General features: G+C 36.9%; 1 protein-coding gene across 2 annotated transcripts; it reads left to right on the top strand.

The window, feature by feature from the left end:
* The first annotated feature begins 6 nt into the window (after positions 1-6).
* Positions 7-24108, top strand: SLC35B3 (solute carrier family 35 member B3). Of its 2 annotated transcripts, none has more exons than XM_039712055.1 (10): positions 7-75; positions 3525-3803; positions 5075-5196; positions 7047-7201; positions 8674-8781; positions 10831-10928; positions 13758-13850; positions 14257-14368; positions 17256-17325; positions 18389-24108. In XM_039712055.1, the coding sequence occupies exons 2-10, from the start codon at positions 3603-3605 to the stop codon at positions 18537-18539; spliced, it is 1110 nt and encodes a 369-aa protein (XP_039567989.1). In that variant the 5' UTR covers positions 7-75; positions 3525-3602; the 3' UTR covers positions 18540-24108. The 2 variants fall into 2 exon arrangements, with proteins under 2 accessions (XP_039567989.1, XP_039567988.1); XM_039712054.1 differs by having other exon boundaries at positions 66-194.
* Positions 24109-26776: the final 2668 nt, after the last annotated feature.

Here is a 26776-nt window from a genome sequence, read left to right as displayed (position 1 = left end):
GGCGGGCGGGACGCGCTGGCGGGCGGCGGCCGGCCCCAGCCCCAGCCGCCCTGCCCCTCCTCGCCCGCCGGACAGGTACGGGGCGGGGCCGCTCCCCGCTCCTTCCCTCCCTCAGGGACGGGGGGCGAGCGGGAAGGAGACGGGGTCGCTTCCTGCGAAGCGTCGCCCGGCGTCGGGGGGCCATGGGCGCCACGGTGAGGGGCGGCGGGGCAGGGTGCGGAGCGGAGGGGGCCGGCACTGAGGGCCGGAGGGTTGCGGCCGGCCCGAGGAGGCGGCGTCCCGCGGGTTCCTTTTCCCGGGGGAAGGGCGGGGAATGGCGGCTGGAGAGCCTGTGCCAGCCCTGCCCGGGACAGCTGCCAGGCGCTCGGGAAGGGACACGCCTGGCACTGGGGAAGGGACACGCCTGGCATTCGGGAAGAGACTCACCTGGCGCAGGCGAGTGGGCAGGAGGGAAGCCTCAGGGATCATGCTGGACCCCGTCCCCTGCCCTGTTTTGCCTCCGGAGCAGGAGGCAGGTAGCGTCAAGCAAAGTATCTGCTCAGGTTTCCCGCAGATGGGCTTTGGCTTCCCTGTCACCTGGCGCGTCCCTGCTGTGCTGCCACCAAGCATTGCTGGCACGGTCTCTGGAGGGTCATGGCCAAAGCCGACGTGGAGCTTGCCTTGTGTGTCTCAGGCGAGACTTTCTGAGCAGACTTAAGACGCCGGTTTCTGCCAAGATGATGGGTTTAACAGATGTTCTTCAGTGTTAAAAAACCTTGGCCAAGCAAGGCTCGAGCTCCTTCATGATGTTTTTTCCATGCTTAGTACAAGTCGTTAACTTTTTGAAGGCAAAAGTAATTTTGCTTTTCTTTGTTTCTCCTTCATGTAATAATCACTATTTTGTGTGCTAGGTTAAAGTACTGATCTGCAAGGGACTTTTTTTTAAAGGGGAAGAAGCAGGAAGCCTTTGATCTAAAGAAGCTGTTGTTTACACTTTTACCCACGGGAGGAGACAGAAAAGAGGGAAATTGGTATTTTACACAAATTTTTTCTGTATGTTTGTTCAAGACATGAATTAGGTGCTTGATTAATTTTGATGGGGAGTAAGAATAACAGTTTTCATGCTTAGAAAAATAGCAGCTTGTGAAGTCAGATGAGTTCTGTCACTGTTGCCAATGAAATTCCTTGGTGGAGACTGTTTCAAATGCATACATACATTTACAGTTTCTTCAGCTGTTACATAATTTTCTTTGAAGGATGTAGTGAAAACCAGTTACTATGTATCATAGTTTTATGGATGGTCGTGGGTGTGTCTGGAGTGATCAGCGTTTCTTACCACTTTCGGGACAGACTCAGTAATCTGCAAAAACTTAAGTGAAGAGACTGTAAACCCTGATTGTGTTCCTGAGGATATATTTTTAATAGAAATAGTTGAAAATTGAAGATTATGTTAATTATGTGGTTTAATGCTGGTAGGCAGCTCAGCATTACACAGCCGCTTGCTCACTTTCCTCACTACCCCCAGAGGGGTGAGGTGAGAGGAAAGGAAGAGTGAAAAAAAACCCATTATGGGTCGAGATAAATATTTTTTCAGAAGTAGAGGAAAAAATGGGAAAAAAGAAGTAAACCAAGACGGGTGAGGTAAACAGGTAGATGAATGTCCAGCCACAGGTAGATCAATGTCCAGGCAGTTCCTGAGCAAAAGCTGGCTAACCAGATAGTCTGGAAAGCGTAAATTTGTTCATGATCACTTCATGAACACTTGTTCTCATTCTTCTGTCCTTAAAATTAACAGTACTTTTTCTCCTTAGTGGTATTCATACTTGTATTGAAAGCAGATCTGTTTTCTTTTCATTGGGTTTTGTTAGTCTAGACAAGTTATGCTTTCATCTTATTTCAGTTCCTAAGATGGGCAACCTGTTCCTCCATCCCGATAACCCTTGTTTGCCATTGTTTTTTCAGTCTTTCTCTGAGAGTGATCAGAACTCTATTATATTGTTTGTGAAGGCTCACTCATGCCTCATTGTCTGACATTAGTGCTTTTCTGGTTTAACTAAAATTAGTCTAAAACTTTTTCTTTTGTTTTATGGTCACTTCATGTTGGGATTAGCTAAAAATCCGCAGGGATAAACTTTCTACCTCTCACTTCTGATCTTCAGCTGAAGAGCTATGAAATTAATGTTAAATAATTATTATGGTCCCTAAACATCTGTTGTACTCCCCAAGATTTTCTTTCAGAACTCTTTTAGGAGTCTTGTTCCAACCTGGTAGTAGCTTGTATGAAAAAAGACAACATAAGCACATTGCAAGCTTCATACTAATACTTAATTTTTCAGCTAACCTTAAAATTTCTAGTATTCCATAATGTATTGTATTTACCAGTGTTCTTGCAGATTACAGTTACTGCATGATCTAGTGTTAATATACTGGGACATTTTAAATTTAAAAACAATGGGGAAGGCATTTTTTATGATGAGGAGAATTATTATTGAGCTGGGAAAAACAAATCACTAAACAGTTGGGACAAACACAGTATAATTACTGACTGCTCACTGAACTTGATGCTGACCTGCACGTAAAAATCTTGGGACAATTGGCTGACCAGCGTGTTTTATCTTTAAAAAAACCATCAAATATTTACTGTCTGCTGAGCTGGAGAACAGAATTAATTGCATCTTAGTCTACTAAGCTGCTACATTCCTTCTCTAGGCTTCAGTCATCCAGTTTTGTTTTCTGTTACGTGTGGAAATACCTGCATTTGATAAATACTAAAGAGATTGCCGTATCATAGACCTTGTCTTATAAACAGTCTGATTTTTGAGACTGGCATCTCAATCTGCTTGTTTGGATCTCCATGTTCTTTTCTGAAAAACTGTGTAAGAAATAGTGACTAAACATGAGGATGAGGGGATAACTTCTTTGGCTTCCATGCTTGTAACCGAGCATAGGCTCAAACCTGTAGTTTTTAGCAAGGCTTCCCATGCTGTGAGCTAGTCTGGTGTGTTTTGCTGAGAAGATGAAGGAAGGTAGGCAGAACCACAGTGCTTCAATACCAGTTCTTTCACTCTGGGTTGGTCATGGAGATCACTTCTCTCCCAAGCAGTCACTCCTGTGAGTACAGGACAGGACCAGTTAGAGCTGTTGAGAAGCTCAAGCTGGTTTTCTGTTGGTGGTGTTTTGGGGTTGATTGGTCGGTTTGTTTGCTATGTTGAGTGTAGGAATGAAGCAAAACTGCTTTCAAAAAGTATTGATGGCCTCTGGTGTTAACTTTGGTGTTAACACCAAAGTTAACTGATGTTAACTTTGGACATCAGAAAAGAAACTGCTTTCAAAAAGTATTGATGGCCTCTGGTGTTAACTTTGGTGTTAACAAAGTTAAGTGATGTTAACTTTGGACATCAGAAAAGATAAGTAAAATTTGTGAGTAAAAACAATTCAACAAAACTCTAAAATCTTTGTATTTTCCCTATTTATGTCACATTCACTTACTGTTGTTGTTGGAAAGCTGTATGTTATGTCCCATCTGACTTCAGTGTTTCTTTCAGCTTTCAGACAGAAAACACACAGAAGGAGAAAAGCAGGCAGAAGACAACAACAGCCCCGAATGCAGCGACCCAGGAACCATGGATCTGAAATTCACTTCATCGAGAAAATACATTTCCATCAGTGTACCTTCCAAATCTCAAACTATGTCTCCCCATATCAAATCAATAGATGATGTTGTAGTTCTTGGCATGAATCTCAGCAAATTTAGCAAACCTACCCAATTTTTCATCTGTGTTTCTGGAGTTTTTATGTTTTATCTAATCTATGGATATTTACAGGTAAATATTATGAACTTGTGTCTTAGGCCAATTCATCCTACCCCTTGTCTTTTTCAATAGCATAATAATACAGTGTGTATTTTAATATGTATAGATGTTTAAACTAGATATTTATTGCAAAGTCAGCCTTTCAGTATTCAAGAGCAGCAAGTAATATATAATTAAAGTTGCCATTATGGTTTGTGTAAAGTTTAGATCACTTGGACTTTCAAAACTTGATCTTTTACTTCTGTGTGCAAGATGCACCAAGGTCTTCATTGATGCTGAAACCTCTAGATCTCCCTAAGTTCCATGAGTACTGTTACAGTTGCCTTATTTTTCTCTCTGCTCTCAGGACAGAGCTGAAACATGTACTATGGTAATTTTTCAAGCAGAAGGATAATGTTCATGCCATTTTAGTTAAGCATTTACCATGCTGCTAATCTTTTCTCTCTTATCTTGAGCAGCTACATTTCTGTTTCCTTTTAAAAATTATTTTAAAATTCATTCAGTAGTCTCAATAAAGCAGTGATTAAAAAACTTGGTAATTAAAAATCATATTTCTAATGCAGCTTTCAAAAGCAGCTGAGAACATAAAGTTACTTAAGTTTGTTAACATAAAGTTACTTCAAAAGAGTTAGGAAAACATGATCAGTAATTAAAAGCAGAATCTCAAAAAGGCAGATATTGGGTAGCCTTTTGTTTCTATAACTGATACAGCTACATAAGTCTTTATGATGTGTACGTATTTTTCCATAACAAATTGCTCTGGTTTAAAATATTCCTACAGCATGCAAATTTTTATGAACTCACAAGTGCTATTTAATGTTGGCACTCAAAATATTAGATATGCATTCCTAACAGCTGAAAATTCAGTAAGCATGTTTGTTAGAGAAAATTTGTATTAAATTTATCCTGAGATATTTATAAAACCTGAATAAAAACAGTTTACTGAAGTAAATGAACGGAAGAGCAGCAAAAAGGCAGGCAAGAAGGCATCTGTAATAGGAGATAATTACTAATGCATCAAATGTATTCCCCTAATGAATTGTTCCATTAATTTTAGTGTATTTACAGCAACAGTAAATTTTCTTCTTTCATTTTGGAGAACCTAAATGGTCTTTTATTTTTCAATATTTTTGCAAGTTACATATGGCAGATAAATCTAGTTAATAAACAGCAACTGCAAGGCTAGATTTGCATGTACATGAAGGAAAAAGGTCTGTAATTTTTTTTGTCCATTTAATATTTTGGTGTATGTACATGACTTTGGTGGGTTTTTGTTTTTATAGGAATTGATATTTTCAGTGGAAGGTTTTAAACCTTTTGGTTGGTACCTCACTTTAGTGCAATTTGGATTTTATTCCATTTTTGGACTAATAGAATTGCAGTTGATTCAGGACAAAAGAAGAAGGTATGTGTTTTTACTAGCATTTTACCCACTGTCCATGAAATTAGAAGTACTTGATACTTACCATAAATTTAACATCTGTTTTTTGAATGTGAGTGCTGTGAGGCATTGCTAGCATTTCTGTAGATAAAAGGAAGTGAATTTGCTGGATAATGTTAGAGAATATTTTAGAAGTACCCACCTGGATTTCGGACCTGTAAGTAGTCCTGTTGACTCTGCTGTCACTGTCCCACTTACAGAACATATTGTATCCTTCATGTGGCTGGTAGAGACTGACTCACGTATGTGTTGCTTGGAATTATCACATCTAGAATAGAGCCAATGCACTTCACAGCACTTGAAGCCATCTGTCAGTGAAAATGTTTTCCTCAAATATTGGCACCTCCTCACTGAGAGGTTCTTACATGCTGTGCATCTTGGAGAATGTCAGAGGTCTGCTCTCTGCTTACTCTGTAGCTGAGTGGGTTTGCTTCAAAGGATGTGCTGAAGTGTTGTGGTTTTCATGTAAGGCAGCACTCACAACACTCTGCCACAAAACTGTTCTGTGTTTTCACTGCAGTTGACCAAGGAGATTTTTGATGTCATTTATCCCATGGAAATGGGATATTTTCTGACTCGGTGTAGCCATTCTGCAGCTTCCTACCTATCTATAGTCTCTGCAAAGTGTTTATTGAGGCACTCTGGAAACTTGAATATAGGCTGTCATGGTGTACATGAAATTTAAAGTTGCCTCATATTCTAGTTGAACATAACTAGTTTTCCTTACCTGCAGTCAGCCTTGGATGATTTTGTATATACTGGTTTTAGATTACAAAATTATTTTTTAGCCAAACAACATAACATTGATAAATTATTCCTTTTATTTTAAATACTGACAGCTTGTATTTCAAGTGATCTGACTTTTTGAGATGCATCCGATAATATTGCACAGTTACCTTTTGGGTTACTTGTATTTATAGGGTTTTATTACCAGTTGGTAATGCTTACAGAGCATGACCCTTCAAGTCAGTTGTGTTGGAAATGTAGATCTGAAATATATTTTACATTTATTTTCTATAACCTAGGCATCTTCTTGAAGACATGCAGAAATTTATATTTCTTAAATTTTTAGTTTTTCTTGCATGCCTAAGAGTATGTGTACATCACATAATGAATTACAGATAAGACAGGATTGCGGCATGACAGCTCCTTATGTTCTTAGTGTGGTTCTGAGTATGCATGAAAAATAGCTGAACATATGCACAGCAGTAACTGTAAAAAAAATCACAAAATGAGCACAAAAGTAACTGTTGGATCATCTGTTGTCAGGTGATAATTTCATCAGATTGTGAACAAAACATCTGAAAATGTTCAACGAGCCCCTCTGTTCATGCTATCTGAATCACTGCTCTCTTAGTTTCATTAAAAAATGGTACTTTTTTCAACTTTCTTCATTTTAAAAATGTCAAGGTTCATGTGAAAACTTCACCAAAGAAGTTGTCACAGTGACCTGTGACAGAACTAAGACCCAGGTTATCTCAGTCTTGCCTGTTTCCTTTGATCTGAAACCTTTGTCTTGATTCTTGTGTAAATAGCATACCTTCTCACAAGGAGGTTAAAGAATTATTGCTTGAATACTTCATGAGCCATGAAGTTTTTATTGTCTTGTATTTGTGCTTTTTGTTTGCAGTAATTTAAAGAAATTAAATATGAAATCAGTCATTTTTGTGCATTTTTAAGTTTCTATAAAGTGAAATTCAGTGAGAAAGATGTTGAGGTTGTATTACAAAAGTATTTATTTACCTGAATTTTCCAAGCTAAATCTCCTCTAGATGAGTCTGTAATGCCAAGATTTGTATGTTTATGTTTTGTAGAATTCCTGGCAAAACCTACATGATAATAGCATTTTTGACAGTGGGAACTATGGGTTTGTCAAATACCTCTTTAGGATATCTGAATTATCCTACTCAAGTCATCTTCAAGTGCTGTAAACTGATTCCAGTTATGATAGGTGGGGTTTTTATACAAGGTAAGTATTAGTCTTGCTACTAGATGATTTTTTTAAAAGTCTTTCTTTGGGAGGCAGACAGAAATGGAATCCTGTACTTTTTTTAATTCTGCTGGTAGAATTTTTCCTATAGGAGGAAAAAAGAGAATTTCTGAAAGCATCTTCTAGGGAAATGTACAATTATATTTAGATCAACAGAAAACATGGGAAAAAACATTCTACAGGTCACTTGCAAAACTTTGTTTTTACACAAGCTTTCTAAATTTTTAAGAAGTGTATGTTTGTTTTCTAAACTAAATCACTTCATAAATGAAACTATTTCAATGTTGAAATGGAAAACCTGAAATGGAAAAAAAATTCCAACCATAAGCTGTGTAGAAAATCTCTACTCTTATTTAAAAAGATTAACGCATAAATTTTTATTAATTGTTTAATCAGACATACACCTGATCTTGCATGTCTTTGGCTAGTCCTAAAATCATAGTGCATATTCCAATAAGAGAAAATGGAATATGGAGAAAAATGGAAAAATATTGTAGTTATGTGAATAAATATACTTCAGTGTTTCTGCATTTAGAAGGGTTAAGGATATTATAAAAGTTTGTGTTCTGTAAACAAAAATTTAGTCAGTAATGCTCCACATGGACAAGTATCATGGCACAAAATCTAGAATGCTGTATTTCTGTTTCCATAGGTAATTCTGGCCTTCTGGTCGAAAAACAGCTGAATTTTCAGAGGAGATTTCAGCTTTCCATATGTACATGCCTACATAGTATTTACCTTTTATTAGGAGTAATTTTTTATCACTTTAATGCAAAGTGACAAGTATTTCCCTAAAGCTTTATGAAACTTTTTATTGTGTTGTAATCTCAGAAGCTATTTTTTAAATATTATTGTTACAAAAATTCAGTTCAACTAAGTTCCCTTGGAAGCTTATGTTCAAAGTTCAGCTTCCGAACAAAGAATACGTATTTTAAACAAGATATACTAACTCTGGTTTTTTCATGTCCTTACTTTCTTTTTCCATTCCCCTCCACAACCTGTCTCTCCCAAACTATAAGACAGTGTAGAGTTCTCAGAGTACCCAAGTTTGTCTATCAGTGTTTGGAATTGACTTCTTTCTGATCAGTAAAGGCAGCCAAAATGTCTTGTATGAGGGAAAAGCATTAAGAAACATCTGTGCTGTCCTGAAGTTGCTGAGAGAATGCTTTGTCAGGGAGGATGTTCTTTGTGTCAGTGCTGTAACTATGTACTCAAACCAAAGCTGATCACAAGAATCAGATATTTCCCATTAGGGTCCTCCTCCCCTGTGGGAGGAATTTCTGCTGTAGAAGAAAGTAAGTCTGGTTGTGAAAGACCAGAGCACTGAGTCTTCTGTTCAAGTAGAAGAATGACATTGGAACAATGTTTCCTTGGTCTTCTAGTCTGTTAACAGGATAAACATGAAATTCTGGGAGTGCTAACAGTCCATTCTTGCTGTTTGTATTTTGTAGGAAAACGTTACAATATTGTAGACGTGTCTGCTGCCCTATGTATGAGCCTGGGATTAATATGGTTTACTTTAGCTGACAGCACAGTTGCACCAAACTTCAACTTGACAGGTAAAGACATATTATATTTTAGAGTTTAAAAAATGCTTGGTTTTTCCTACAATAAGTATTCCATAGAAGTTCTGAATTCTTGTTGGAGTGCCTTCAGGTGTCCTACTGAAAATGCAAGTTTCATTGTAGCTTTGCTCTAGCAGAGCTCTGTCTGTGGCAGAAGAGACCTTTATTCAAAGTGTCAATTCTTAGGTTCCTAAAATTTCTGGGAAGTGTATCCTCTTGGTTGAAATTTCTCATGTATTCTCAAGAAAGACTTATCCCAGTACATATATATTAAAATAAATATGATAAAATTCTGTTTGAACATTTTAAAATTTAAAAAGATTAGTTGTCTTTTCTAGTTAATTTTTAAAGTATTTTTCAATTTCAGAACCATTTACTTTATATTAACAGATGATCGCAGTCAGATTTGCTGTAGTTTTTAGGTGGAGTTCTCACATTTTAACCTTTCAATGCTGTCTAAAATCAGAAGCAAAGCAAGGATTTTTATCTGCTTTGATTTAAAACTTAGTTGAATTTATTTCTCAAATGACAACAGATAACTGAATTCCTGAGTTCATTCCAATGATTTGTGTAGAACTGTTTCCATACAGATTTCTTTCAGAACTAATTTGGGACCAGTTTTTCCAATTGTTTTTACTCATGCTTTACATCCAATAAGACACTGCTGGTCTGGTCTGTGGCTTTGCTGCTGCTGCTTCTCCTCAGCACTGCCACAATGAGTGGAGCAATTCTCTTCACACTCCAAACTGTGTAATGGGCATAAGATTAACATTTTTCTTGTCCCCACATTTCTTCTCTCCATGTGCACTGGTGCTTCAGGTTCCAGGTAGCCTTTTCATCTCAGTCCAGTGCTGAACCATGCACTTGTCCAGTGGAGTGCCTGGGCCATTAAGCATGGCTGGAACATGAATCAGGGTGGAGAATGCCCATGGAGACTTTCATCTCTCACTTTACAGAGTGGAATTCCTGAGCTGGAGCTGTTATTATATCTTTGGGCCAGAGCTGAATCCGTGCAGATGAGATATCTATATTTTTAGCATTACCAATATTATTTATTTTATCATGTCTTTTCCATTGAGTTATACCTTTTCCAGTGCCTGATATTCTTGAAGGATGAAGAGACTTGGAAAGTCTAGCCTTGGAAAGGAAATGGTTCTCAAACTAAAAACACTGGTTTAAAGTTCTTACCAAGAAAATACCACCTTAAACTTCATTGGCCTTAAAAATGTTAAAATCTTCCACCTCTGACTGTAAGAACATAGGATTAAGAAAATAAAACACTGCTTGTTGCTAGTCTTCTAGTTTCTTCCCTGACAGAATCTTTTAAGGAACTAAGACTAGAGCAAGTTTTGATTTACATTTTGATGATTAGTATCTTCTGTAATGTTGTATACTTAGGAAAAGTGTTATTTCAACCTGTGTTCGTCATTAAATACAACGGTCATGAAAGTTTTTAGGTTGGGAAATGAACTGTGACTGACTAGAGTTATCAGTTTTTGTTATCAGAAAGCTGATTCCAGTAGTGACTGTGTAGTGACTTTGTTGTGAGAATAAATGGTAACCTAAAACCATGGAGTTTGTACATGAACAGTAGGTTTGTTTTTTTTAATTAATGTTTCAGTAATTAAACATTTCTACAGTCAATCCTTTTTAATTTGTTTTACTGTCACATCTAACATTTCTATTTGCCTTTGTCAGGAAAAAAAAAAAGTGGGATTAACTAATCTAAAAGAGTATTTTCTCTGGTTATTTATCTTCATTAGCTACAACTGATACTCTGTTGCTCTTGTTGCTATAAAAACTACAGCTGGCTTCTTTATAGCAATGTCCAGATGTTCCCATCTAGCTTAGAGACACACAGTGCTCAGGGGTTAATTGGTGGAGGGAGAGGTAGGCACTTCTTTGTACTGGCTTAATCAAATATTTTTGTTGACTTTTATAGAGGAGGGCTGGTTATTATTTTCTATTTCTTGGACTTTTTGCCAACATTTTGCAATGAATATTCTCAAGAGTGTTTGTTTGTTTGTTTGTTTGTTTTAATAGGTGTGATCCTAATATCCCTTGCCCTCTGCGCAGATGCAGTTATAGGAAATGTACAGGAAAAAGCTATGAAGTTGCACAATGGCTCTAATTCAGAAATGGTAAGTACCACATTTGCAATTTAAAAGAAAATGTTTTATCATAGGCAAGGCCTCTGTTGACAAAGCATGGAACTTAATGTGTTTTTCTCTTGTTTATGGAAGGAAAAGCTCTTGGTGTACTTGGGGTTTTCTGTTTGTCTGAGGACTTCTGCTGATTTTTTGGTCTCATTTTTAACCTTTTAAGGGTGCTGCCTTCTGCATGAAACTTCAAATACAAATACAATATAGCTGTAGAAACACTCATTCCTATCAACAATTCCATTGTCTACCTTGCAGGCCTAAGATCAATGTAGTGTTTTTTGTATGATCATGCACTTAATCTCTGAAAAATACACCCTCTTCTTCTGGTATAGTTGGGCATGTGTTACATGGAACATGTTGCTTTAGTTTACTTGCTATGCCTTATATTCTAGAGTGTGCTAGCACTTGGGAGGCAGGTTTTTTTAAATCTTTTGAAGTCTGTAAAACTCTGGGTAAATATTTTTCTTCTTAATTCAGTGAAATGCAGTTTTGATAATGTCTTGCTCAGTTTTTTAATATACTTACTTGGAATGCAGATTATCTGTTCATATGGTCTGAGGTTATTTTTCTTTTTAGACAAAACTTATTTGGCATATTTTTTCTCTGAAGTTGAGTAAATATAAGTAAATCCTTTACTATAAAAGGCATGATATGAATATGCCACAGGTAAAAAGTTACTGAAATTTGTTTTCTATATTTGACATATATTTGATATTTAACTAGAAAAATCTAATTTCTTGTGAGAATAGCTTCATAAATGGAGAAGAAGTTAGAAAGTATTTTCATTTAAGGCTAGAAGTGATTTAAGGCTTGAGAAGTTTGAGCTACAAGTTTCTGGAAAGTGGAAGAATATATACCTAAAAGTGCCGCTGCATTCTTGTTTTTATTCTTGTACTTTTTATTAGTGTTCACTATTGACTGCTGCTGGGGGCAGAGATTTGGCTGTGTGACCTGGTGCAGCCTTCTTTAGCTGTCATTTCCAAAATCCAAAACCAAAGTGCAATCTGTAGCTTTTTTCTTGCCCACTTTGCATTTGATAGTCATTGCTGCCTTACCTGCAAAACTCCTGCTGTCTCCAGGACTTTGCTTTTTGTTCTGCATTAGTCTGACAAATGTTGATCCTCATACTATATACTCATGCTTCTTATAGAGAATGAGTGTAATGAGTAGCTTTTGTCTTGCCCACTTTGCATTTGATAGTCATTGCTGCCTTACCTGCAAAAGCTGTCTCCAGGACTTTGCTTTTTATTCTGCATTAGTCTGACAAATGTTGGTCCTCATACTGTATACTCATGCTTCTTGTAGAGAATGAGTGTAATGGTTTAGGATATCAGGGTTTTGTTCATGGTTCAGACACTCCACTTCAGGATTTTGTTCAGAGAATTCAGTGCAGAAGTACAAGCAGAATTTTGGAAATCATTTTTCTATACTTGAGACTGTGGGTAAAAATTGAATCTGAATTGGAGATCGTGTTTAATGGACAGTGATCTGGAAATAAATTGAATAATAAAGGAACCTGTCATCCACAGGGTCTCTCTTTCTCTGTCATATTTAGAAATTGCCCTGGATTTAAGCAATTATGAAAAGAGAAAAGATGTTTTGTGGCTGAAATAGTAACTGCTGTTCTGGAAGGTTTTACCCGATTTTTGCCTTTTGTGTTATTTTATGGAAGTGACGTATATGACACTACCTAACAAGGAAATAGCAATGTGGTGCTTATTCCTGGCTGTGAAAAGTGAAGCCTTTGGGTACTTAGGGAGACAAGCTGGTTGCAAGTGAAGAACTAGGGACTGACTTCTGTGTGTATAATGTGTCAAGTAAAAGCTCTGAGGATCAGGTCATTGGTTTTTTAAGTGTTTGAAAGCAGATCTGCTCTTTAAACATGTCTGCATCCTTTTTTATTATAGAGCAGTGATAAGTGATCTCTTGTCTAATGGAATTGCTAACAATTTTAATAGATTTTTCTCAGTAACTGAGATAGAGCAAGACACTGAGTTTTGAATGTATACCAGATCAGCGTGTTCTAGCCAGTATTGTGTCAAATAGTTCTGTTGACAAGAAAAGACTACCAAATGTTGCCCAAAGAGCCTTCTGCTGCATGGATGGATGGACGGATGGCCAGTTTCTACTTCTGTTGGCTCAGCGTGGGAAAAGATAGATGAAGATTGTTTTGTTGCTTAATGCAACAAAACAATCTTACTATGAATTGAGTAAGGGTGCAGACAAAATAAAGAGCTTACCTGTTTCCTGAGTGTTCAGACCACTCAGCTAGGCCAAAACTGGTCATATTTTAAAGTCCTGCATGTTTTAACTGATGCGTGTGTGCCGTGCATGCAATGAAGTGACACAGATGAAACTTATGTGACACTTCTGGTGATTCTGTGCTACCCTGTACATATTTAAAGTAATGCGGGTGCTTACTGTGCTGGATAAGTAGCAGAAAATGAAATATGTGTAGCATGTTCTTCAGACTATTAAATTGCGTAGTTGTGGGAAGTTTTATTTAGGCTGTGAAATCCTGAACCTGAAGGATTTACCACAGTTGACACTGACCTCAGGATACTATTACAAGACTAGCTTTCCAAACTTTTTTATGTTGTTGTGGGTAGGAAAAATGTGTCTAACACTTAATGTTGACTTTTCACTGTACATCAACTATTATATAAATGCTAGTAAAAATATCATCAAACCCTTCAAATTCAGCTCTGAGTTGCTGAGCATATTAAAAGGGTCAAGCATCTGAAAGCATTTAATTTTGTCCTTTTGTATAGTACCACCTAGTAATTATTTTCTCTTACACTATTCTAGGTTTTGTATTCCTATTCAATAGGTTTTGTGTATATTTTATTTGGATTAACATGCACTAGTGGATTAAGCCCTGCAGTAACATTTTGCTCAAAGGTAGGTGTGAAGATTTTCCTTTTTCTATAAAGAACCTAATTGGAAAACCTTACTCTGTATGATTCAGAAAATCTTACCACTTCTCTCTCCAAAGTTGCATTTTCATCATTTAAACAGGTTGATTGCTATAATTCATACAGTAAGCAAGTTTTTCCAGTCTTTGATGTGTTAGATAGGGTAATGTTTTAAAAAGCAACAAAATCACAGGACCAGACTTATGAGCTTATAATTTCATTATTATTTTTCCATTATTTAACTAAAATTAAATAAGGATTTTTGCATGAATGCATTGTTGAACAGCTTATTATTGCTCAAGCAGTTGATTAAAGTCTGTAGTTTTATGTCATTTTGCAATACCTCAGGGTTTGTTTTACATTTTCCTAACCGGCTTTTTTTATTGTTGCAGCATCCAGTTCAGACTTATGGTTATGCATTCCTTTTCTCCCTGACTGGGTATTTTGGCATATCCTTTGTTCTAGCTTTGATTAAAATCTTTGGTGCCCTTCTTGCTGTAACAGGTATGAACAAATGATATTTTTACTGCCTTTGTATAAAAACAAAGTAATCCTATTCTATTATTTAGGACAGAGCTTTTGAGAATTGTTCTTGCCCTGCCTTTTTTTCTGTTCTTTGTGCTGACTGATTTGTGTAGCATGGATCTTCACAGTAGAATGTGTTTGAGATCTTCCTGATTCTTTTTGTGCCACAGTTTCAACCATGAAGAGCCTGTTAAGTGAATTTGTGCATACAGTCCGTGCCATGTTTTAGTGCAGAAGCAAACACTGTTCTAAGTGGAGGAGTTGAAATTGAATCACAGAGTCATTTGGGTTGGAAGGAACTTCAAAGACCATCTAGTTCCAACTCCCCTGCTATGGACAGGGACATTTTCCACGAGACCTGTTAGCTCAAAAGCACCATCCAACTTGGCCTTGAACATTTCCAGGGATAAGGCGGACACAGCTTCTCTGGACAATTTGTGTCTCAGCACTCTGACAGTAAAGAGTTTCTTCCTAATATCTCATCTAAAGCAGCCTTCTTCCAGTTTAAAGCCATTCCCCCTTGTCCTGTCACTGCATGCCCTTGTAAAGAGTCCCTTTCCAGTTCTCATGCAGGCCCCCTTTAGGTACTGTGACGTGCTATAGGGTCTCCCCAGAGCCTTCTCATCTTCAGACTGAGCAATCCCAAGTCTCTCAGCCTGTCTTCGTAGGAAAACACAGAAAGGAAAAGACATGTATTAATTAAAATGTAAAAGGAAAATAAGGATGTTCTAGAAAGGCATAGTAGGCAGTGACATTGTTTCTAAGCACATGAAACTACAAGCATTAATCACAAAGGCCTGGTGAGGGGGAAAGTGTAGCAAGATGTCATGTTGCTACTTTCCTTTCTTCTTCTCTTGAAAGACACCCTGCTTTCTGTCAGGTGATGCTCTACTTCATTCACAGTAGTGGAAGGGAAAATACGTCATTGTTCTCTGACCTGAGGATTGCATGCTCTGATTTCCTATCAGTTATTTCCTCTGCAGCAGATCTGTTTCGTATTTGCTTTTAACCAAGTTCAGTAGCTCTCCTGACTGGAAATTGACCCAGAGGAAAGGATTGTTTCATGTATTAAAATACCTCTTAAAAAAAAAAAAAAAAGTCACACTTTACTAAAAAAAAAGTTTCAAAATGCTGTAGAATAGTAAACCTTTCCCCAGTTTTCTTATGCCTGACCTTGACAATTCTACCACTTGAGCCCTTTCTGTCTTGCCTGTAGCAATATGAAAATGTTTATTGTTCCTTGGAAGAACACCACATTCATTACTGTCCCTCTCAGCTCCCCCAACCACCCTCCCCCTTCTTAAGGGGAGTGGGGTGAAAGAGTTTAATGAAAATTGTATTTCTATTAGCAGAATGAGAAATTATCAGACTTAATTGGGAAAAAGAAGAAAAGGCACTTAATTTAGAAGGAAATGGTTACATAAATATTTTAATTAATAACTGATTTGAAAGAACAGAAATAATTGTAATTAGAAAAACTGAAGTAATTTAACCATTTTTTAAATTATTCATTTGTAAACTGTTTTCTAATTAAAACTCAATTTTCTTTTTCATTCTTCTTTAATTTTTCATGTAATAGACAATCATTTTATTTGATGTGCATAAATTTCTTAAAATGTAAAAAGAAAATTATTACTAAAAGTTGAAGTTGGGGCAGATGTAGCAGTAGTGAAGGCTGTTTCTTCTACTAGAAAACACTCTTAAGTGAATATTTGTTTGTGGGGTAGAGTTGGGAAGAATGAAACTTGCTTTTCTAGCCAAAGCACTGTGGAAATACATCAGTAGTCCTTTTACCAGCGTGTAAGACGAATTTGGATGTAGTTACACAAATAGGACTTTCCATTATATTACAGTTAAAGGTACTTCATGGCAAGCAAAATATTTTCTGATAATAAAAAAAAATACATTCTTCAGGTGCAGACCTACTGCACCTGTACTGGGGTCTTTCTCAAGTGAGAACCCTCTGCCATCATATAGAATAACAATAAACTTGTGTGCCTGGCTGCATTCTTACCTTTTCTTAAAACATTTTCTACAACTTTCACTCATTTATTGATTTTTTTCAGTGATAAACTACATAGGTTTCCTGATACACAATTTGCTAGTAATGCTTTATCCTTGTTCATTGCAGATAGCATTGAAATTGTTCAAATAATTGTTGGAGCTATAGTCAATTTCAGAGTAACCAAAGAGTTTATCTCTGTTTTGGAAACAGGGTTGTGTTCTCCACTCCTCTTACTATTTGATTCTTTTTAGTGAATGGATCACGTGTAGAAGAATGTCTTTTAGTGGTTTTGAGGGAAACTTCCTAATACAGTTACTGTAGTCAAACATCCTTGGTCTCTTAGGCTTCTCAGCAAAATTGTAATTCCCTGCAATGTTAGGGAAATTTTTGGTAACTTCAAAGAATTATGAGAAGATAATCCCATTCCACTCTCTAAAACTAGAGCTCAAAACACTGCAGAGTTGTAATAACGTGAGATGGAAACACAAGATATTTGGTCTTTGGTCTACATCCAAGCTTTAACAGATGAGTTTATATCATCAATTACTTGCATGTCACTCTCAGAGACTGTGGATTGATTAGCATGAAGTTATTAAATAGCAAGTCTTGTTCTGGAAATTTCCTTGCTGCAGCTAGGGTGACTGGAGATGGCACTACTGACGCAGTGTACTTGTTTCCAAAAATCACAAGGTTCCAGTGCTGTTTTCTGCTGCACTGGTGCATCTGCAGTCTGCTTGAACCAAGGGTGTGATCATCATTTTAGTGAAACAATTATTTTGTCAGGTTACCTGCTAAGCCTTTGTTATGTTCTTTTGTTGTAAATGAATTCTTAAAGAGGTTAATACTTGTTTTCCTCTGTAGTAACAACAGGAAGAAAAGCAATGTCCATTGTGCTTTCTTTTTTGTTCTTTGCGAAGCCATTCACGTTACAGTAAGTATTTATAGTTTTTAGTGGTTTACAAAGTATTTTATAAAAAATTATGTTCTTCATCATGGAGGTGTAACGACACTTACTAATTATATTCAGGGTTTGAAGCTTGTCTTTTTATATCTTCCTCAAACATTGGCAATCTATTGTAAATATTGACTGGCTTGTTGATGCTAATCATGCTAGAGAAAAGAATTTACATTTTTCTAAAGGTCTAGAAGACAACAAAGAAAATTAAGAAAAATCTTACATAATATCTAGTGCTTATGATACATAATAAGTTGTTTGGGTACTTTCTCCATGTTGGAAAATTTGTGTAAAAGAAGGGATTTTCCATTATGGTATTGTTCCTGCTTTTATAAGCTCAGCTTTTAATTCTTAGCTAGCCCTTTTAAATAACTGTATTATCTTGATATGTTAAATTGCCAAATGTTTGAGCTTGGGTTTATTCCCTTTTTTTAAATTTTAAGAAAGAGCTTACATTGAAAAATGCAGCTAAGTTTCTACTTTCATTTTAATTGCTTCAGGTTTGAAACAACGTAAAATTCTATTTTAATTCTAGATACAAATTGATTTAAGAAAAAAAGCTTGTGTGCAAATCCCAAATGGTATTTACCTCAGCTAAGATTATTGAGGCTTAAAACAATGGAGAGCTGAAACTAAAATGTGCCTACATTGGGAAGTATGGATATAAGGCACCGAGTGAGAAAACATTTTGGACCAGTAACAGACAGTATAGCTCTCATAACCATAGGAAGGAAAAGCATACTAAAACCCCTCAGGATTATTTTATTCATATGGGAAAGAACAGATACTGTTTTGTTATTAAATTTATAAATGCATTTCAGTAAGCTCTCTAGCCAAGACAGGGATAAAGAAGGCTGGAAGCATAGTAGAATTTCCCTGAGTCTTTATTACTATCTCAGAGCCCACTGATTTTTTTGGGATTTTTCTTCAGCTGTTCTCTTCTTAATGTGAGGTTTGTTTAATCCACAAATATTGGTATGTAATTGTACAGATAAAGTGCTCATGGTAACTTTTTTCCTCTCCTCTGCCTCCCCTCTAGGTATGTGTGGTCAGGCTTACTGGTTGTGCTTGGTATATTTCTTAATGTTTACAGTAAGAATATGGACAAAATCAAACTGCCTTCACTGCTTGGTCTTTGGAAAAAAAATGTGGAAGAAAGAAAATCAAGGACGTTGTCACAAACTGTATAGACAGTGGTTCATGCCTTGTCTAGACTTTGACTTACTACTTTATTGGAACAGTCTTCAACTGATTCACTTTCCAAAGGGAATGTTATTAAAACCAAAGGAGCTGAAGGCATATTGTCTGCTTGCAGATTGCTATAAATGCACACTTTCGTGAGCCCTTTCTTCAGAGCACTTGAATTCATCACAAACGGTGTTGTAGGCCATTGTCAGATGGTTTTATCAGCAATGAAGGACAGCAGCTCCTGGCAAACTGCTGAGAAGCTGCACTCTAGTGGGACACAGTAGAAGACTAGTTTGGGCATTTTAATAATATTGGCCATGTGGCTGATCTGAAATTAGTGGTTCTTTGTTAATTGTCTAGTGGGGTAATTTAAATGTAATACTGTGCTAATCACCAACTGGATGACCAAATTGTGAATTTAAAGGTGGAAAGTTTAGAATACAGTATGTTGTCACTCTTTTAGATTTTAAATAAAAATGTTGAGGTTTGTTTAAGTTATTGTTTAAATCATCACAGAATTTTATAATTATTGTAATAATTGAAATTTTTATTGAAATCCTAGTGTGACTCTCTTTGAGTATTGCTTGCAAGTCACAAAACTGAGACGGAGTTTGTGCCATCAACACTCATGCTTTTGTAAGGGGGAAATTGGCTTTTAGGCCTGAATAGGGTAAGATGGAAACAGTGGTGTGAGAAACTGTTGAAAGTGAAATAGATAATTCTTAGTCGCCTATGGCCCTCTCTGTCATAGTGGTATAAAGAGATGTGGAAGTTCTCCTTAAATTTATATCATCAAATCAAAATTCTTCAATTTCAGTATTGGGTTAAATAATAACAGCATCAGCTAATGTGATTGGAATATGTATTATGTCAGTCTGTGTGGTCTTCTGATGAAGTTAAGAGGATTAGGGTACAGATTACAGTTTTCTTTCTTCAGTGACAGGAGGAGACAATGTGCTACCAGTCTGTCTTTTTCATCATGAATTTAGGAGGACTAAGTCCATTTATCGCTCTTTCTTTTATAGTCAACTTGCTTTTGAATTACTTGCCATCTCTTTCATTTTATATATTTAACAACTGCACTTTAAAAATACTAATCACCTTACAAATCATTGTTCTAATGTGGTCATGGTTTTTTTGTTATTGTATGCCTTAGATGCATCTTGGTATGTGTTCTTTCAACTTAAACAAAAATTAATTAGATAATAGAAATATATAGTCAGAAAGAACATGCAAAGAATTAAAAAATCTCACAGGATGGCCTTCTGTCAAAAATACTAGTTGATGAAAGTATTCGAGTTATACAAAATGTTTTTCAGGCACTTAGGAAGAATTGCTGTTCAAAGGAGCTTGTAATCAAAGCACAGACACAAAATGTGCCTTAAATTTTTCTTATGTATTTGATAGCTTGCATGAGCCATGTTAAATATGTTATGGAATAGAGCATGGAATAACAGCCAGCTGAGCATGATGGGATGAGCAAGAGAAGAGCTGTGCTGACATAACTGCACTGTTCCCAGCACTGACACCTCTCTGGGGTGTCAGCAAAGCCTCTCAACACATATAAACCCACTGTTGCCAGATCGGGAGAATTTATTGCATGGAAGTTTTGAGTTTTAAATTCCCAGCTGCTGCATGATTGATTGTGTCCTGGATGAGGTAGAGAGGTGAGAATTTGATGAACAGATACACCTTGAAAGAGACAGATGGCCTGCCATGGCCGTCCATTTTCATATTGCAGCCAGAGTTTTATGGTAAGGTATAATAAAGCATTCCAATTTCAAATTTGGTGTAAGAGTGCATTTGACCAAGTCAAGGGGATTGATACACTTCTTTCCCTGTAATACTTATCAACTTTTACATTCCCTTGCATTCTTTTCACTAAATGGAGTTTGTCTTTCCACTGAGGTTAAGATAATTTTACAGTCCTCATTCTGCGATCTGTAAACTCTGCCTGTTGCTAAATGTTATTAACCTTCAGGAGAACAAATTATGTGAAAGCTGCATTATATGCAGAAAGTCATAGTAAATGTAATTCATTTGGCATCTGTTTTATTTAAATAGATGAGAAGTCAATCACTAAGTTTCTGACTAGAATTCAAATATAGTATGTATGTTTCTGGACGGTTAATATAATCCAGTTTTGTTTCTACTGTCTATATTTGGAGAGAATAGTAATCACAATAATTCACTTTTTAATTTATTTTCCATTGTATACAGGACAGAGTTAATGAGCTATCATTAGGGGAAGTTTTGATTTATTTTTTAAATAATTTTCTTAACTGTAGAAGTGTATGTTTTGTTTTACTGGTATACTTCAGAATTATTTTTATATACAAATGGATATTGTAGGTTTACTGTTAATAGCATAGATTTAAGAGTTAGCCTTTTATTTTTATAGGTGTGAGTCTAGTACTTGCCAATCAACAATATGTGCATTAAAGAAAATGCACACACAAGTGAGAGTAGTTCATAATTTGCCACACATCATGGTCTGTGCAGTTTCATGCCTTCTTTAAGAAAACCTTCATTTCAGTGAATTACTATTTGTGGGATTGTGGGGTTTTTTTAATAAGCTTCATATTGCACGCAAGTTAGAAAACCTTACAAACCTGCAAGTGTTCTTACTACAAAATTTTGGGGTAGAGTCTTCTGTACTGTATATGTATGTTGGTTCTGTGTTGTCTATGAAATATGAATAAGCGTTTGTCCACAAAGTACCTGTAAATTATTTATTTTTTGTGTAAGAGCACTTATATTGGGGCATTGGTTAACCCTTCCCAGTGTTGAAGGCTGGTTATAGTAACTGTTGCATTTCATACTTATTGTTTCCTGGGCTCTGCAGTAGGCATGGTGAAACTATAGGAAAAACCAATCAATTCTCTCACCAGAAAATTTGTTATCTAAATATAATGTGAATTAATTTCTTCTTATTCTTGTGCTACACAACTTTTTCCTCTCTATAAAAAAAAATCTATGATGTAGGAATTAGTTATAACAGCATTGAAATTCTCAGTAAAATTTAAGTCTGACCAGCATCTCCATTGATGTCAGCAACCTACCTCTGTGATACCTGCTTCTGCCTCCTTTGGATAGCTGAGGGTGCTCTGTTTTCCTAAATCAGCATGCATTTGCAGTTGCTTTCACATTACATTTTTGCATTTGTCTGGCACATTTCAGTGCAGTGGATTTCTTCAATATTTCAGTACTTCAATATCAGCAGAACTGCTGATTACACAGGTACCTGTGTGGGAATACAAGTGTGGAAGAACTAATGCCCTGACCTCTAAACTTACAGTGTTTCCTGATCTTGCATTAAACTGTTTTTCTTCATCTTGTTTTAACACTCCTGTGCTTTGAACTTACCAAACATTTTAAGCTAAATCTTGGGCTTTAAATCATTCCTACTTGTCTTCCTTACTTCCTTACTTGTCTTTCTTGCTTTTGGATGTGAAATCCTTTTTCAACATGCTCTTTTAATGCACTGTGGATTATTTCAGGTTTGTATTCCTGTATTTAAGGGCTTACATCACACTGTTGCAGGTTGGTCACATTCCAGATTTTCTGTTTGATATAATTTATAACCATCTGGGTGATTATTTTAAATCCTTTATTCCCCATGAAAAAAAATCATTCATACTTCTCATTATTTTTGGAAAGGTCTTGATGAGTGCACATATGAGTTAACTCCTTGACCTCATTCCATCTTCCAAGAAAATCTCTCTTCTCCCTTGCCTGCCTGTGAGAACTAGAGGAAGAGGAAATAAATTATTTCAAGTGCTCTTTTTTTTCCTTTAATAAGTGCCTTCATCACTAACCTGGTATGTCTTAATTGTTTCTTTTATTTCTGCCTCCCATGCTCCCAGGCGCAAACAAGCCCCTCTCTCATGTTTGACTGCTGCTTGTTCAATCATGGAAACTTTTTGAGTTGTTTACTGTTCTGAAAAGAGGTATAAAATTGCCTGTATACTCTGGAGGGCAGGAAATAATAAGTAAACTTCACAAGTTAAGGAAGTAATTAAATGGATTAATACTTTTTTTCTGGAGGGATCTTATATATGGTTTAGTTAATAGCTCAGAATTTGTTAGTGGAAGGGGTTTTCTTTTACATTTCACCTGTTTAGAAGTCTGTATTAATTTTAATATTTAGTATAAAACTCCTGACGTTTCAGCTTTTAGAGATTAATTTTAGTCTTGCCTATGAGGCAGAAAAGCTCTGTCTCAATTTCAGAGATGTAGCATAAATGGTATCTTGCCCAAAGTTGCCTTGGTAAGTCTGATGAGCAAGGAATAGATATTCATACCCTAAGTCCAATGTGCCCCAAGTCCAGCAGAGCCCATCTGTACTATAAATGAAATGGTACCAATGTAAGGTCATTTTTCTTTTACCCCCAGCATTAGAGATGTTAAATTGTTTCTGTTCCTTATTCTGTACAAGTATCATTTAAAGGAAAAAATGATGCAGCCATAAAATAGCTTTCCTGCATTTCATTTGAAGCTTTTTTGCATTGTCATTTTCTTGTTGATTTGTTGTTTTCTGTGAGTACAGCTGTGGAAGCAAACCAGACACAGTAGCAGTTTTAGGAGAAGCGTAATATCCTTCACTTTAAGGTGACTGGTTCACCTTGCTACTAGTCAAAAGCTGCTGCCATGGGAAAACTGTGAGGAATTAAGCATAATAATGCATTGTGGGGTCTGTATCACTTTGCCATTTGCTTGTAGAGAAGCAAAGACTATTGTAATAAAGAATATCCATGCACAAATAGTCAGCTTAGAATACAATGCTGACTGAACACTTCTCTACACATGGATTGTGCTGTTATGCTAGGTTTTTTGATGTGTTTAGTAATGTATTGCTTGTCTCTGCTTTTGGTTATTTAGATGTTTTCTTTTTTAGACTTCTCAGTTTTATGCCTCATCCTCTTTTTTTTCCTTTTTTCCCTTTTTTTAAAATTACTTTCATTTTAAGTGTAAAGTTTTACTTTGTAATTTTCATTACATCTGTATTGCTGGGTTCAGTTCTGGGCTCTCCAGCACAAGAGGGAAATGGGACTACAGAAGAGTCCAGCAAAGTGACAAGAAGATGATGGACTCGACCATCTCACCTGTGAGGAAAGGCTGAGAGAGCTAGAATTTTTCATCCCAGAGAAGAGAAGGCTGGGAGGAATTCCATCAATGTGTACAAACACTGGAGGGAGGGCACAAAGATGGGGGAAGCAGGGTTTTTTCAGCAAAGCCCAGAGGCAGCACTGGGGCAGTGAGCACACACTGAAACACAGGAGGTTCCCTCTGACTGGAGGGAATACTTGCTTACTGTGAAGGTGGTTGAGCACTGGCATGGATTGCCCAGAGAGGTTGATAAGTCTCCATCACTGGATATATTAAAAAACTGGGTATGGTCCTGGGCAGCTGGCTGTGGGTGGCTTGGCTTTGAGCAGGGAAGGTTAGACCATATGACCTCCAAAGGCACCTTCCAACCTCAGTCACTCTGTGATCTTTAATCTTGCTGTCATTGTCTATCTTCCACTTTTTCTCCTGTTTACAAATTGTTAATAAATATGCTTAAAACAAGTATCTCTGAGTTGGCTACAGTAACTGCTGGAGCTGGCAAAGCCATGCTGCAAACACCTGATAGTGTGGTTCTGGCTGCACAGGGAGTACCTTCAGAGCACAATCCTGTGGGGAGACACCTTCATTTGGTGACTGCTGCTCAGTGCAAAACAAGAGTATGTGACTGAGCAAATGCAAGACACTTGTAGATGAAATTGATACTGTCAATATAGAAGGAGTTCAAAGTTGTTTTTTATTTTCTACATTTAGATCTTGCAAATCTCTCTGCTGATCTAGTGTGGCACCTGATCTGCAGATATACTGGAAGTGCTGTTACGCTGTTTGCTGCCTTCTTGTCAGCATTCTGCATGAACATGGACAGCTGTGGTCGATGCCCTCTCACTTGTTCAGAACCTGAGTATAAACTCCACTTAAATACAGTTCTGTAGTAACAGGCATTAATGGGAGCAGATCTGTGCAAAAGTCCGGTACGTAACAGGGTCTGCAAGAAACATGCCCAAACTTTATTTGGGGCTGTTGTGCTGGGGTACTGTTTTTAAACTAAAATAGGGTACATTTAGATTGGGTATAAGGAAGAAACTGTTACCAATGAGAGTGACAAACCAGTGGAACAGTTGCCCAGAGAGGTAGTAGACACCCCATCTCTGGAAATATTCAGGGTTATGTTGGACAGGACTCTGAGCCACCTGATCTAATTGAAGGTGTTCCTGCTCACTGCAGAGGGTTAGACCAAGTGACTTTTAAAGGTCTCTTCTAAACCAAACTGTTCTATATTCTCAAAGGCGATTTGAAGCCCCTGGAAGGCTTTAATGCATAAAGAAGAGTTTGTATAGGCTTCAGGCAGCAACAAGCAGAATTTAAGCTCTTTAGGCTTTAACATGCCTTTAATCTTTTGTTGATTTAGCCTTAAGTTAGGATTATTTATTTTATGTACTATCCAAATTTTGGTACTGGAAAATCTTTTTAGTGAGATATACACTAAAAGTTGCCCTTAATAAGCAGTTCAAGGTAACAGCTGGTAGTGTTGTATACCTAGTTTACACTGTCCTGTGCAGTGCAGCTTATAGACAAAAAACTGAGTGAGTGTTTGGCCTCTTCAAATGAAGACTGTATTCTTGCTGTTAGGAAATATATAAAAGAAAACAAATTCTTTGTAACTTTGTAGATAAGAACTGGTTTAAAGCTAGCTAATCCTTACTTTAAGTCACACCTGATTTCCCTGGGCTCCTTATTCTTAATAAATGGCTCATGCCTGACTGTACAAGCTTGGCTTGCAGACTTCATCTTTCCTGGGATTAAAACAGCCTGAGATTAAGCTATCATGCTTGCATGCCTGCCAAGTCTGAGACCACTTATTGCCTGAAGCTTTTGGATCCCCAGGCACATAGGTAAAGGCTGCTTGAATCGACCATCTTAGACTTGGTAAATGTTGCATCGAAACACAGCTTCAATAGAATCTATTCTTTGATAGATGAGAGATTGGGCTTTTTTCCAAGAAGTTGAAGCACAGGCTGTGTACAAATGATACATAGTTTGGCTTCTCAGTAAAAATGTCACTAGTGAAGAGAGCTAGCTTTCTTCCTACTGAGAGCTAAATTTGTATGGAGAACAGGTGTAACTGTGTATCAGAAAGGTGCAATGTGATATCTTTTACCAGATTATATTTCTGCACTCTGCACTGTGGTAGGAGAAAGAAAGGAATGAAAATGAAGATGTGTTGGGGAGTAATAGTATTAATTCTTGGCCATCCTTCTTTTGCATTGCATAATATTGAATGCAACAGATACAAAGCAGTTTTCAGTAATCAAACTAAGGCTCAGGACAGAGATTTTTCAAAGGAATTGAAGACAATTTAAATACTGTTGAGCCTTTACTATTTGACTGTTCTGAATATTTCAAATTCAACCACCACAGAAAAGCATCAGGCTGCCCCTTTCTGTGGAAAGCTTCTCTTCCTGTCTATGGTGATCCACTGTGAAGACACGTTAATCTTAAATGTGTATCTTGCTTGAGGTAGGTATGCTGAGACTTTGTGGTTGGAAAAAGGATGGCTTCTGTCAGTCATCTTCAGTGCAGGTCCTCCAAATCTGAGAATATCTGTGCAAAACTGAAAATGACTGAACCATATTTGGTAGGTACACAGGTGGCCAAAGGGAGCTGTATATAATTTAGTGCGCAATTTATTCAATATCTAGCTTTCTTCTTCTGGAGCTGTGGTTGTTTGATCAGCCTAACTGTTCTCTTTCTGCTAATGACTTAGAGTGTTAAAATGTGGGGTTTTTTTGAAAATGCAGATTTCACACAAGTGTGTTTTGCACAGTTTAGAGAGTTCAGATTGATTCTTTTTAATTAGTTTTATTTTTCCTAATTAGAATTTTATGGTACAAGGGATTATTTATAAGTAGTTTTCAATATTTCAATAAAATATTCAATATTTTATCTTCCGTTTAGTTTATTTATTGAGACTCACAGTAAAATCTGTCTACATCTCTTCTTGTCCTTGTTCGTTTCTATTATTACAATCTCTCTTCAAGAGTTTTGGTAACCTGCATTATTTTCTCAGCATCATGTAGTAAATAATGGTACATGTCTGAAACTCATCACAACAGCAAATAAGATGGTGCATAGTGCATCATCCTTTCCAAACTGCCACAGCAGGGAGGCCTGG

The sequence above is a fragment of the Passer montanus genome, unplaced genomic scaffold (assembly GCF_014805655.1).
Source record: "Passer montanus isolate IOZ18808 unplaced genomic scaffold, ASM1480565v1 scaffold26, whole genome shotgun sequence".
In the NCBI taxonomy this organism is placed as follows: Eukaryota; Metazoa; Chordata; class Aves; order Passeriformes; family Passeridae; genus Passer; species Passer montanus.
This window is presented reverse-complemented; position numbering and strand designations above follow the sequence as displayed.

Coding starts and splice junctions, on each gene's coding strand:
- SLC35B3 (XM_039712054.1), top strand. Junction 5,197..7,046: donor ATTCAGGACAAAAGAAGAAG/GTATGTGTTTTT, acceptor TATGTTTTGTAG/AATTCCTGGCAAAACCTACA. Junction 17,326..18,388: donor GCGAAGCCATTCACGTTACA/GTAAGTATTTAT, acceptor CCTCCCCTCTAG/GTATGTGTGGTCAGGCTTAC.